This window comes from Rhinolophus sinicus, linkage group LG04 (assembly GCF_036562045.2).
Source record: "Rhinolophus sinicus isolate RSC01 linkage group LG04, ASM3656204v1, whole genome shotgun sequence".
In the NCBI taxonomy this organism is placed as follows: domain Eukaryota; kingdom Metazoa; phylum Chordata; class Mammalia; order Chiroptera; family Rhinolophidae; genus Rhinolophus; species Rhinolophus sinicus.
In genome coordinates, this window is record NC_133754.1 from 162,369,289 (window position 1) to 162,383,690 (window position 14,402).

At 38.0% G+C, this 14,402-nt stretch overlaps 1 protein-coding gene across 6 annotated transcripts in view; it reads left to right on the forward strand.

The window, feature by feature from the left end:
• Window positions 1-14,402, forward strand: part of PLPPR1 (phospholipid phosphatase related 1) — a 215,375-nt gene that overhangs the window by 109,832 nt on the left and 91,141 nt on the right. For 3 of the 6 annotated variants that reach the window (XM_019729244.2, XM_074330772.1, XM_019729240.2), the window contains one exon: window positions 2,650-2,757. The exons of 1 other annotated variant lie outside the window; for it this stretch is intronic. In XM_019729244.2, coding sequence (XP_019584803.1) covers window positions 2,695-2,757 — 63 coding nt within the window. In that variant the 5' untranslated portion in view covers window positions 2,650-2,694. Of the gene's footprint in view, window positions 1-2,218; window positions 2,337-2,649; window positions 2,758-14,402 lie in introns of those variants that run through there. 2 more of the 6 variants (XM_019729241.2, XM_019729242.2) reach the window with 2 other exon arrangements.

Below are 14,402 nucleotides of genomic sequence, written 5' to 3' on the forward strand. Positions count from 1 at the left end.
CTTTTCATGGTTGTGGGGAACAGAAAGTACTCTTGGCCCTGTGTGAGCCCTGCCAGGTATTCACTCTAATCCAATCCTTTTGGATGGCGTCTCCCTGGTCGTTTCCTCCCATGCTTGTCAGTACTTTGCTGAACAGTCCGGGGGAGCCTCTGCACAGCAACCCAGCTGTCTGTGCAGCTTTCTCCTCTCTGGTGCTCTGTCTTGAGACCTCCCATTTTTTAGGCCTCCTTACATTCCCAGCTTTATCTGCTCAACTCAGGGAGACCACCAGCCAATTTTCTGGGCTCCCCCTATTAGTGTAAACTCAGGCAATCCCAGGGCTTCCTTCTTTGGTTCCCCTCTTTCAAGGATCACTGCTCTTTATTGCCTCACGTCCTGTGTCTTAAACACCATGGTCTCAATTATTTTGTCTGCATGTTTTAGTCATGTCAGGCATGAAATCCAGTCAGGTATTTTGTCTTGGCTGAAAGCAAATATCCCTCCAAGGTTGTTTTAAGTTTAAAATCGTTTTTGACACTCATTTTTTTGAGGGCCCGTTTCATATGATGATAAACACATAAAGAGTAATCTGACAGTCAATTTTTATTTTGTGGCAAAATGAAAATTTAGAACTTTTTTCTTGAAGTTATTTTTCTGAGTCACTAATTTAAAATTTATACTCATAGTTTCTCTGCAAAGGGATTTTTAGAATTTAGAAAAGTGTACTTTCAAATCATTTTTAAATGAATTAAATTGTTATGAACACTAAATTATTAATTAGTGAAGTTGTGAGAATTGTACATTTCTAGGCATATATTCATATATTTATTAATTTGGCTTTGCATAATTTGGGTGCCTTTTTGTTCCCTTCTTATATTTTCATAGGCTCTTAAATAGCTCACAGGCCCTCGGAATTGGGCCTATATAATACCTAATGATGAAACAGCCCTGCTTTCCTTGGGAATTTAGACTGGTAGTAACTACCACTTGCAGGAGCTTTACTATCATCACCCCAGTCATGGTCTCTGAGCTTGAGATGCCCTTCATTTCCCCAAATGTCAGTGAGGCACTTCAATAACTTCCAGATTTTTCCAATCAAGAAAAGGAATACTTCATATGCCTTTGGCAAAACCTTATCCCAGATAAAGCAAGTTCTTCACCAGCTCAAAATTTCTCATGTCCTAGGGGCTCTGTTTTCTGTCCTCCCGAATTAGGAGTTCTCCATGAGGGGCCATCTCCACTCCCTATGCCTCTTCCCCCTTAAAGTGGATGACTGGCAATGTCTGGAGACATTTTTAGTTACCACAGCACAGGGAAGGGGGGTTGTTGCTATGGGCATCTCCTGGGTAGATGTAACTAAACATTCAACAATGTTGAGTATAACCCTGTGATTGGTGTGGACGTAATATCACACATAATGTTAAATTTGATCAGAGAGAGTTTTAATCAACAAGTGAGAAGGTGGTATCTCCAAAAGGAAAGGAAATGTACTTGGGACAAGATAAGGAAGGCCTTAAAGATATAATTCAGTTTAAAATATTAACAATAATTCATGACCTTTAAGAAAAGCGCAGTTGGCTATTCATATGTCCTAGTCATCTTGTGTCACTCTTCATAGCACAGTCCATAAGAACAACTGGGAAGGAAGACACAGAAAAAGAACAAACGAAAAAGAATAACCATTCAGGGCAGATACCTGAAACATATTAAGTGTTTCTTTGGATAGAGAATAAAAGGTGTAATGGAAAATTCTTTTTATGTGGCCTTGGAAGTTTAGTAAAAGTCTAAAATCTCTGTTGTTTTTTGGTGTTTTTTTTTTTGGTTGTTTGTTTTTAAAGATGAACCCAAATGAACTGATCTCCTAATGAAATATTTTCAGTTCAAAATAGACAAAGATGTTCTAACAAATAGTTAAAAAAAAAAAAACTCTGTTGCCCAGCTACTCCTTTCTTGTAAGTTAAGAGAATGTGTTATGGCACCAGTGTTTTGTCTCTCTCTCTCTCTCTCTCTCTCTCTCTCTCTCTCTCCCTCCCTCCCTCCCTCCCTCCCTCCCTGCCTCCCTACCTCCCTCCCCCTTGCATGCACATGCACACACATGCACGCGCACACAGGGCTGAAGGAACCCAGGGAGAGATCAGTGATGTATTAATCCAAAGTAGTTAATAGCTGTGTAGTTACGGGAAACCAGGGCAAAGAGTGGTCACACGGAAAGAAGACAGGGATGAGTGCCTCAGTACTAGATGGCAGCTCTAAAGAGAGAGGCAAGGGCAGAAACAAACAAGTCCCTAAGTTGTAAACCAGGAGGATCGGGCACAGAAAGAGGAGATCCATGCAGTATGGACAATAACAAATATTCCGTAGGACAAACTGTTTCATGGTGTGAGGGCATTCTGCTGGGTTACTATGCAGTACTGGGTAGTTAGAATTCTGTTGACTATAGCTAGCTGCACAAAGCCTCCCTATCGGTCATTTTGACTGTAAGACTGTTCATGGCTAGTATGTATTATTTTCTTTTCCCTGGAATGGTTATTCGTTTGACTTGACTGTGCTGTAGATCACTATTTTGCATTGTTTGGATACAGCCTATAGGGTAGCTGATATTTTTATGTAAATACCCAAAGGACTGCTAAACATATGGTTCTTACACCATGCTACCTATTTCTGTTTCAGCCTGGACAATTTTAGACGCTGCAGCCTTGCTACATGGTGTAAGAAATGGCTGTAGGAAACAACACTCAGCGAAGTTATTCCATCATCCCGTGTTTTATATTTGTTGAGGTATGTGTGTGTGTTTTTTTAACCTTTATGGACAAATTGGAATAATAGTGGCAGTTTTTATGCTGAAAACGGGTTATTTTGTAAAATTATTTAATCTTATAATTGATCATTAAATTTTCATAGCACAAACATGACAAAGAATTAATAAATTATACAAAGTGTTTCTTGAACAGGAAGCCATACAACAAGAAGGTTTATAAACTTCATCTATGGGGTACAAAAAAATTGTGTTTTATTATATTTCTTTTATTTTCAGTGGTGACTTCAGTATATTGTCAATTATGAGGGCAGGATTTTAATTAAGTTGGTTTTTTACAAATCAATATCATGTCTCGGGAATTCAATAAACCAGGCAGTTTACAGGTGATAATAGTTGATGGTCTTTTGCCGTGGAGTTGACGATCTCCAGTGGGTATTTTTCTTCAGTGTGGTATTGAGAGCTTGTATAATGTGCAGTTTCTTTTGGTCATGAATGATTTTATTGAGTTGCACCAAGTTTGTACCAGCAAACAGTTTCTCCAGCATCTTTTTGTTTAAACTTCATGCACCTTCCCCGTTGTACCTCCCTCTCTATATTTTTGCTATAGAAGAGACAAAGACATGGGAATTTTTAGAAATTTTGAATCATGTGATACAAAAACCAAAAAACAAACAAAAATACCCTCCAGGTTATCTCAAAATCAGATTTTGATTTGCCAGAGGTGATACTACTTCTGCCTTCTCAAGAGATAGGGCATCTAATGTGTTGTTGTTTTTATCCTAAAGGTCAGGTTAAAAATATGGTAACATAAAAAGCTGAAAAGCGAGTGCCTGAGTTTCCTTTCTGGGTAACTGCCTGAGTAGCTTCTACATCCCAAGCGTCAGCTGTAGCATGTTCTAGGGTTGTGGGATCTTTTTAGCTGAGTGTGATAGGAACATGGATGTTGATGCATTTAATTACCCATGTGAAAACAGACAGTTGGGTTAACCGCTACTTACATTAGCAGAAGGTACTTGCAGTACGTATGTTGTTTAAATACATCCTATGAATCAATGCAACAAGTATTTTTATCTTCTACCTCTTGAAATAACTTTAGCTGTCTGTATAGTCAGTTGGATCATTTTGAGCATTCTGATTTTGAGCCAAATATACATGTGTTTGACTGATCTTGAGTTTCATCTTATAGACATCTCTTGGTAGTTTATAGGAACAAATTTACTTTCTGGTGATATTTGTGAACCTGTTTGTATTGCAGAATCAGGTGGAAATAGAAGATTAGGTTGGGATAGAAGTGTTACTATATGTCAAGGTACACATAGACTCAGGCTAAGCTAAATCTCTGAAAGGTCAATGAAGAACTCATCTCTGACCATAAACACATATTCTTAATACTCTTCCTTTAACCTGCTGTACAAGGCCAAGGGTAACTCCATTCAGACAATACCTATGCATTATGTATATTGTGGGTTCTCATTATTATTGTTCATATTGAAATTGTAATGAAGAAAAAGGAGTCCTTTCTCTTGCTGCTAATGAGGAAAAGGGTAGAAGGCTATAGCATTGCTTTTCAGTGTTAAAACTCTCTTTTGTTTTAAGTAAAATAGAACTTGAAAGTGAGCTAGGGGAAATTGGGGAATGAGTCATCTGTCATCATCTTTATCCCACCAGTAGCAATGTTATTTTACATTTTCTTAAAAATCAAACAGGAACCAAACCTCAAAGTAAGAGGTTTAATTTATTGCTGGAAGGTGTATGTGTGAAGATTTTCAGCTCGCTAATGTGTGAATGATGAGCTTGACTGGTAGAGCAGGCAACGAGGGACATAAATCAGTCGTTCTGTGCCTTAACGTGATACAAACATCAATGTAAGTCTAAAATCTGGGAGAGGAAAGAGAGTTGATTCTTTTTTTTGCTGTCTTGTCATTCTTGTTTTGCATGGGAATTTAAGATACATCCATTATTCAGGAACAAGCAGGATAAAGAAAAAAAAGGAAGTGGAATTAAGTAGAAATTGAGAAGGGTGAAGGTGAATCTCAAAGGGGCTCTCATGAGTCTCATGTATTTCATTCATCAAACACTTATTATCTACATTATTCCAGGCATTCTGATATAACAGCGATATCAGAAAATGGTCAAAAATGAATTGGTTAAAATATCAATTTGATCAATGAATATCTTTTCATATTGTTTTTTAATAATGAAAGAATTCAAACAGAAAATAATACAACAGACATCCCTATACCCCCCATCAAGATCAAATGTTAAAATTTTGCCATATGTTCTTCAAATTTTTTTTTATTTTTCTATTCTGTCTTCTAGATTAGATTACTTAAACTGTTTTAACCCCTCCTTTATGTTGTAAATTATAGGTTCTATTTCTATTCTTTAAAAGTTTACTCTTAAATTTTAACCTCAATTTTTTAAGTTCATATATTTAATCATTAGCTCTGTGCTTCTCTTAAACAATCAATGTCTGTAGGTCACTTTGAGATCTTGGATGTCATTCTTAATTTTTATGTATTACTTAAAATTTTCACTTAATTTTTTCAGTCATAGCTTCTTTGAATTTATCCACATATTTATCCGTTTTTTCATTCACCATTGCTCCTTTTAGTCTTCTTCCTTCAAGGTTTAATTTTCTCATGAAATTTGTCCTTTAGTAGTTTTTTCAACAAGGGTCTAGTAAATCATAAACATTTTTAATATTTATCTGAAGGTGTCTTTATATTACAATTAGTCTGAAATGGTGATCTAGCTTGGCACTGAATTCCAGATTGAAGAATTTATTTTCCACCCTCAGAATTATCACAGTGTTATTCCTTTCCCCTCCCTACTCCCCCAGACCTTATTGTTGCTGTGAAAACTCCTCTCTTACTATTGTTCTTAATAGGTAATATACTTTTTCACTCCCTTTTACATTTTCCTTTTTTTCTTTGGTGCCCTGCAGTTACAGGATAATGTGTCTAAATATGAATTTATACTGGCTAGGACTTGTTTAGAATATTGAATATGAAAAGTCATGTTTGCACCAATTCTATAAAATGCTCAGCCATCACCTCTTCAGATAGTCTCTCTTTCATTCTATCTATTCTTTTTTTCCTGCAACATCTATTTGATATGTTGGATCTTCTCAAACTTTCTATATTCAATACCTTTTAACCCACTTTTTTTATGTCTAGAAGTTCTATGTACATTTTTAAAAATCTGCCTGTTTTTTATAGTGTTTTTATGCTCACAGTTTTTCTTTCATGTTCTTTCAGATTATTCTGTTACCTGAAATTGTTGATATTCTCATCCTCCTGAATGTTGTTTCGGCTGTCTCTAGCTCGTGGTGGATTATTTCCTCATTTATTTTTAGCTTATTTTTAGCAGAGCTTGCTTCTTCTGTAGGATTCATGTGAGCCTCGAGTTTTGGGGGGATTTTGCATGCATGTTTCTTTTAGGCTTAGACTTCTATATCCATAAGTCAAACTTGCACATTCCCAAAATATAATCAGTCCAAGTTCACTTCCTTGTAGTCTTCCTATGTCAGTGGTGGATTTATATAGAACACTCTTTCTCTTAAGTGCAAAGCGAGCTTTCAGGAATTCTGCCTTTTACACTGGAGTCTCAGTTCCAACTCAAGTCCTCATGTCCTATCATCATGGACATTAAAGCCCAAATTCTCTCACTGATATTGACATATGCCCTTTTTTCTACTTCCATCTAGGTTCACTGTCTCATCTGTTTATTCAATTACTACTCTTATTTCAGTACCCTTTTTGATTACCTATCAATTAAATAAAAAGAATGAAAAAAGGCTTACCATTGTTTGTAGATGTCTGCAGTGGAATGCTTTCATGCCATCTTTGTTCTGTGAATGCACTCATTCATTCAGCACACAGTTATTCAGTATCTGTTTTTTTCTCCCCAGGCATTATGTGTTTTGCCTCTCTTGCAAACTGTACATACTAAGTAGGCTTCTGTAACTTGGATCTCACCAAGTTTTTCGTAGAGTTGGGCTTGTTGGGCCATGAATGTAATGTGTGTGGACGACGGAGGGTGGGAATGAGAAATACATAGTGCCCACAGTGGAGTTCGGACATGCTTCTTTCTTGGTGATTTTAACTATGTGAGCACAGTTTTTGACTGGGGATGTTTTATTTCTGGCAGTTGATGAGGAAAATAAATGCCAACTACCCTTCTCAATTCACAGTTGTTGACAAAGTAGGAACCTGCTTGGGACCAAGCCAGAAGGTTGAAACAGTGGTAGAGAAGTTGACAAAGCCACATGCTGTATACATAAAAGGTCTCACAGTGATAACAAGTCAGGAGAGCATTGCTCAGGGTAATCCTTGAATGTTACAAACCAAAATAAGAAGTGGAAATGACACTGATGAAAGCAAAATTTGTAGATTTAAGAGAGTACCTATAGACAATAATGGGCTGAACGGGAGGGAATTAACAGTGGAGGACAGCAGAATGGATTGAGAGGTATGATTCGTAATGAGCAACTCAGGTGGTTCCAGAAATGAAGCCCTTGAATGTTAGGTAGTATTCAGAAAAGCATCTTTTTTGTCCATCTCCCAGTGTCAGTTAACCAATAAATGGACCGTGCTGGCCAGAGCCTCTTAAACAGAAAGCCCTTGGCAAGAGAATAGTGATTTTTAAAGACCAGAATATGAACTTTTCTATCCCTACTGAGAAAGAGATCCAGAATCACTAAAATTCCAGGTTGTTCCACAACAATATTTCTGACCAACAGCTTTCAGCTCTTCACTGATATGATTCTATTGGAGTGAGTGAAAAATAGCAAATGCTCAAGTAGACAAAAGCTAGAGAAGTCAGAAGGTGTAGGGAAAGGCGTAGAAAATTAATAATTTTTCAATGAACATGAGGACATCTACTTTCTCATTTCTGCTCTTTGAACTCAAAAATATTAATTGTGGGTGAGGATAAAGGAACTTACAATAAAATAGCTAAAAAATAAAAATAGTGATCTAGGTAATCAAATACGCTCTCTGTGTTTTTCATCCATTGTCCCCCTTTCTCTTCCCTCCCTCTCTCCCTTTCTCTCACGATATATTTCTGATCCCCACTCCCTCTCTCCCTGCTTTCCCCTTTCTCCTTTTCTCTGTCATTTAAGCAATCTCTCTCATACTTGAGGACCTATAAAGGGAGCATTTCCCTGGGGGAAAACACTCAATTTGGTGATCGAAGTATCATTTTGCCCCTAAAAATATGAGCTGTTTGCGGTCTCTGATACCCCCACAATCAATACCAAATGTATTTTTCCAAAATGCTTAGGACTGAGATATCCCTTTGACAAATCTTCCCAGATGCCGATAAGAGTCCTCTCGAGATGATTTCACTGCATTCTCTATAAACTCATGAATAACTCAGTCAAGTCTCTTTCAAATATATTTGTGCTAACAGCAAAACTCTAAATGGAGCTTAGCTTCCTTGGCAGATGATATTAAGTGCCAGGAGTTTGGACATAATGAATGCAATTGTTGTTTGATATGTACAGATGTGACAGTTTTATCATTTTGAAGGTTGCTTGTACCTGCAATTTTTATTGCCTGTTTTTGACAACTCATTTTTCTCAGATTGAACCTACCAGGTGATTGTTATAAATCCTAGCCTGAAGATAAATAATCTCATGAAGTTCTGCAAGAACTTGATGATTCAGAGTGTTTTTCTCTGGGGCCAGAAGTTAAGAAATTTCACATTACCATTTGTGGAAACTGAGTGCCCTTTCAGTGCTTCTCTCATTTTGTTTGCCTCAAGTTTTAAAAAAAAGAATGAGTCTTGGCCTTGATTTCTGACCTTTACTTGCAGGTGCTTAGGTTTAGCAGCTCAGGATACCTTGTTCCTGAGACTTAGATTGTTATTGTCTTAGATTTTTATATTTGTCACACTGAGAACTTTTTCTCATTTAATTTTTTTTAACTCAGCTGGTTCTTGCCAAGGAGAAAGTATCAAAAACCTTATCCTCATATATATTTTCTCATAGTAGAATGAGAAAATGATGTCAAAAGTACTGGGTTTCAGTCTGCCATTTATTGCTGCTGTAAACTTGAGTAACTTCTTTGGACCTCAGTTGCTTCATCTGTAAAATGGAAATAAAAACAACTTCCTCATGGGTATTTTTAAGAAATAAATGGGGTAATGTACCTGAAAGTCATTGGCAAATAATAAGTGCTTAATAAGTGTTAACTGAAAATAACAGCTCTTACCCAATATAAAACAGATAACAACAAAATCAACAAACCAAACACACACACACACACACACATGCACACACACACACACACCCCAAAACCCTGACACTTAGGGAGAGACATTGGCAGTTTAGTCCCCAGATATACAACATTGCTGGGCTTAGGGAGACAGTGTTTTTAGAATATACCATATTGAGTGCTATTGATAAGATTTCAAACAAAGCGATGAAAAATTTGTGGGTCTTCTAAATTGTAGTGATAAATTCAAATTGTAAAGTACTTTCCCATTTTTTGTTAATTTTCACTAGTGTTTGCAATACTGGGGCAAAAAGACAATACCAATATTTAGGTATCTATTTCTCATAGCATCAAAATACCAGTGTTGATTTTTTAAATGAGCTATGGCTGCCATTACCCTTTATCCTTATCCTCAGATGCTCTTCCAACTGAGTGAGCGAGCTCCTCTGTTCTTCAGCACTGAGTCTCTCCAAGTTGATTGTTTTAGGATCAAGGTCCCACTTCAAATAAATTATTAGGAAAAAAGAGAAGTTAGGACTAAGAAAATGGATCTGATGCTGGAGGACAAAGGATCAGAAGAGGAGAAAATAATGGCTGTGGAGGAGCTCAGGTGGTTGGATTCCAAGGGAAGTACTTGAAGTTGGGCCTGGCAACCTTCCAGGCCCCATTACCTGTAATCCCCCTACCACACCCTCTTCCTGTTTTCTAAAAATGGTAATGATCATAACTATAAAATATTATGAAAGGATTTTGAATAAGGCAGAGCTGAGGTCAGAGAGAAAGCACCTTTGCCTCTGTCAACATTTTAATGAAATACATAACTCTCTGCACACACTTTAAGATATAAGTTATTCAGATCTCAGAATTTTTAAATCCCAAAATAATGGTATTATACCATTAAATTCACCATATTTAACATTTGTGTGGTATTCTATTATATAACTGGAGTACTGAAAAACATCAGTAGGATAATATTGACTCTGTGCAATAGGAATTTGTCTTTACTTTTTAATTTCAGATGAAGGAACTGAGGTACAGTTATACTGAAAACCACACAAACATAAGTTCAAATCTTATGTTCCTTCCACTGCATTATGTAGGGATAATGGTTGGTCTCATAGATACACTGAAGAAGTAAACTTTCTCCAGTGGAGAACTAACATAGTGTGTACAAGTCTTTTTTGGTATTTTCAGAGGCCAGAATTAAACATACAGAAATGTTGACATGTGGATTTCCCTTTCTACAATCTGCCATTATTTAGATCAGTGGAGTAAAGAATCTAGACCCCACCCCACCCCCAGAGAGCTATCACCACCAGAAACATCCCTCCCTACAGTTAATGATAAAAGCAGAGAGACTCTTGGTACTAAACAGGGCCTTAGGTCACCTATGCAAATGCCTTCTCTTTCAGATACCTGAGATTCAGAGAGGTTAAGTGACTTTTCTAAGATCACTATTAATTGTATTTGCAACCAAATCTGTAACTCTTAACCCTGTAATAATCAATAGCAAATTAAATGTTGTTCATAGCCACATAACTTCAAAAGCAGAATAGTAAAAATTATTTCAAAATCTTTGCAGCAGAAACAATTACATAATGTACAAGATGGTATATCTTCATATGCTTAACTTGTATATGAGGGGGAGCCTTCAAGAGTAGGAGAGCCCAAGGCCTACAAAGATCCCATTAACAGCTCTGACTCCTCTTTCCAAAGGGGTCAGGGAAGCATCCCAGGGGAAGTTGCATTTAAACCAATACCTGAAGACTAGTGAGATGCTACTCCAGTGAAGGAGAGGCTCCCGGGAGGAGAGCTCCAGGAGGAGGAGACAGCTTGGCATGGGTCGCAGGAGTTTCTCTCTACTTAAGAAGATACTAAGAATTTGAATTGCTGCGAGTGTTTTCACAAACCTGGAGATTAGAGGATAAAATAGGGAATAGTGACAGAGGAGACTGGTGAGACACACAGAGGCCAGATCATGAAGAACCTTGCAGGCCATGTTAAGCAATTTGTCCTAAGGGCTTTGGGAAACCAGAATAGTCCTGGGTATTTTAAGTTTGTACCTTACCTGGTGATAAGAAATGGCAAAGAGAGATGGTGATGAGAACCTGAAGCCAAGGAGAGGCGACATGAGCTCAGATTTTCACTATTTATTATAGATACCACCTCTCCCCAGATTGCAGAATATCCTTCTTAGAGAAGGACAAGTGTCGTGCCTCTAGGGCCCCCATTGCCCACACTCCCTAATACACAGTGAACAAGAAAAATATGAAAGGAACTCTACATTATTGAAAAACTGAGCATAGCAAATTGCTTTTAGAAAATACCATGTCAAAAAAAAAAAAAAAGAAAATACCATGTCACCCTTTATCATAGCTATGAAAACTTCGACAAAGACAAATCTCAAAAGTTGGTCTAGCTTGGATGCTTCACAAACTTACAGTGGTTTATATGCTGGTTCCTTGTAGCCAAGTCTTGAAGATAGTTTTTGTCCTGAGATTCCTGACTCATATATATAGGTACAATGATTTCATTTTCTATCCCAATGTCAACTCTTCTCTCCTATTTTCCCCATAAGTTCACTCTTACTCTTCACACCATGTATTGGAAAAGAATGGCCACTCTAGCATACGGGTATCTGATAATTTTACTCATGACACATGATCACTTGGATGTACCTATGTTTAAAGTGCTTTTCTGGAATTAGACCTGCAAAGTGCTAACCCTCCCACACACACTCATTATATTCTCTTTATGAACAATAGCTTATATTTGAAAAGATAAGACATAGAAAAGTAAGGTCCATCTATGGCCAAGTGAGAGATTCTTCTCTGAGATGCTGGTCTGCCCACAAGGGAATGAATTCATGGTCTTTAGCTTCATTAGCACAGTCATTTCACACTGTGACCTGGAGACTTGGCTTTGGGATGATTGGGGGGCTTGTTGAAATTTTGATTCTTGAACCCAACCAGTGATCTTAATCAACATGGTGGGGAGGAAAGCTAGAGATAAGCATTGTTTGTAAGTTTTTCAGGTCATTCTTATGTTCAACAAAGTTTGAAAACTAAATCAATAAAGCAGCTCATTGTGGAAAGATCTACAAATAGACCTCGTTAACAGATGCTGGCCGTGCTCTATCCATTTCCCCTTGATGCATCCCAAAGGGTCTTACAAACAGCCCTAAACACACATACTGGTTTCTCTGCCCTTTGCCTGATCCTGAGACCATTCTGTCTGTAGAAATATGGTAGGCCTAACACTGAGAAGGCTATGATTTGCTGGGGAGTTATCCCCAGTTACCCTCGGCCAGCGAGGAAGAGGTGATGATGCAGCTTCCTCACTCCTCCATGAGACCATTTCCAAGGGAGTTTGATATCAGTGCTGAGAGGTCCCCAGCAACGTAGACTGCCAGTTGCCTGTGACGATCACCTAGTCATCATTGTAGCTTTATTGACCTTCCTCCCTTCCCCACTCCCTCACCTGCTTCCTGGAATCACTTCACAAACTACTTTCACTCACATCATTGTCACAAGGTCCACTTTGGGGGGAACCCAAACTTAGGCAGAGAATATATACAGAGTAAAACAACATTATCCCAACTGAATTAGGCGATAAGGTTTGAAGAATGGAAGGCTAACAACTTTTCAGAAAGAGATTTGATTAAGGAAATGTTGTTAAATCAGCCTAATTGAAATTGAGTTAATTTAGGTAATTTGATTTTGTATGTTGTCTGCTATCATTTCCATGTGAGTCTTCTATGAAATCTGATGTGTTCAGCATCCTTCCCAAAGTATCCTAAGCACTTAATATTAAATCCTACAACTTTTCCTTGAGAAAATCTCCAGAGTCTCTGGAGGTAAATATTAATTTTCTGTATACATGGAATTTAGATAACTTCGGAATTTACTTTCTTTTGATAGCAGACAAAAGACTGCTTAGCCAAAAAGAGAAGGCATTTTAAAGACTCATTTTCTCTAGAACTATAAGTTATTTGGCCAAATAAGAACTTCAACTCTGTTACTAAAATATAAGTTCTCTCAGCTGACATTTGTTCAAATTCATCTTTGGCATCTCCTAAGACAGGACCTTTTGAAGCTGAACTATTGGCGTACTTTCTTTTCAGCTCTGAAGGAAGACAGTGTGGTATTTTGGGGAAAGTTTGGATTTGAGGGTCTGACCAAAGAGCTGTATGACCTTCAGCAAGCCACTGAGCATCTCCAAGTGTTAATTTTCTCATTTGTAAAAGGGTAAAAATAATAATAATAATACCTGCTTTACTAGGTTGTTTTGAGGAATAAATAGAGTTTTTGAGGTCCCAGCATGTGGCAGGTAGATGCTCTCTAATCATTAGCTCTGAAGACGAACCAACTAGAACCACCATACCATGAAAAAGCCAGCATTTTATCAGCTCAAGGATGCCCACGGGTTTCTTGCATTATATGTTCATTCAACTTGCTCTGTTCTGTCTTTTTTATTCAGTAACCTGTCTTGAGCTAAAGGAGAGTGATTTATAAGACTCTGGGTAGCCGAAGCCTGCAAATCGCAAACGTCTGACTGACTTTGGCATGGCCTCTAGCTCAAGTGAAAGCTCAAATTGCTGATGTGTCAACCTAATGACACTCACACTTTCACTGTTTGTTTGCTTTCCACAGAAATTAGACTATTTTGACGGAACTGAATGAAAAGAGATGGTTTTGATGTTCTTCAAACATAAGATGCAAAATAGCCAATTAAACTTGTACAACCAGTTTGGGGGTTTGTGTGCCGACCTTGCCCCTCACAAACAAGCCTGGGTTGTATGAAATTTTTCCATTTGTATCGATCATTCAAGCTTGCATTGCATAAGCAGTGACAAATTCTCTGACATGTGACGCCTGATTTCCAGGTGAAATCAGGACCTTGGTTGTTCATTTGATGTGTGTAATGTTACTACTTTGCCTATTTGACTCCTTCCTGCTGTAGAGAATCTCATGCTGAGTTCTTAATGGCAAATTTCTCTTTTCATTGTGAGACTCCTTCATAAGTGCACATATTTTTCTTGTACATGTCCCTAGTATCCTCCTAAAGTACTGTGTTTTCTCTTGTCTTACCTGTGTGGTTAGGTATGTAGAAGTCTTAATCCCTCCCTCAGCCTTTTGAAGACTGGGACAATATCTTTCTCATCTTTATATCTCTTGGTACCTATTACAAAAAAAAGTGATTTGGGGGCCGGCCCGGTGGCTCAGGCGGTTAGAGCTTCATGCTCCTAACTCCAAAGGCTGCCGGTTCGATTTCCACATGGGCCAGTGGGCTCTCAACCACAAGGTTGCCGGTTCAACTCCTCGAGTCCCACAAGGGATGGTGGGCTCTGCCCCCTGCAACTAAGATTGAACACAGCACCTTGAGCTGAGCTGCCTCCCAGATGGCTCAGTTGGTTGGAGCATGGGCTCTCAACCACAAGGTTG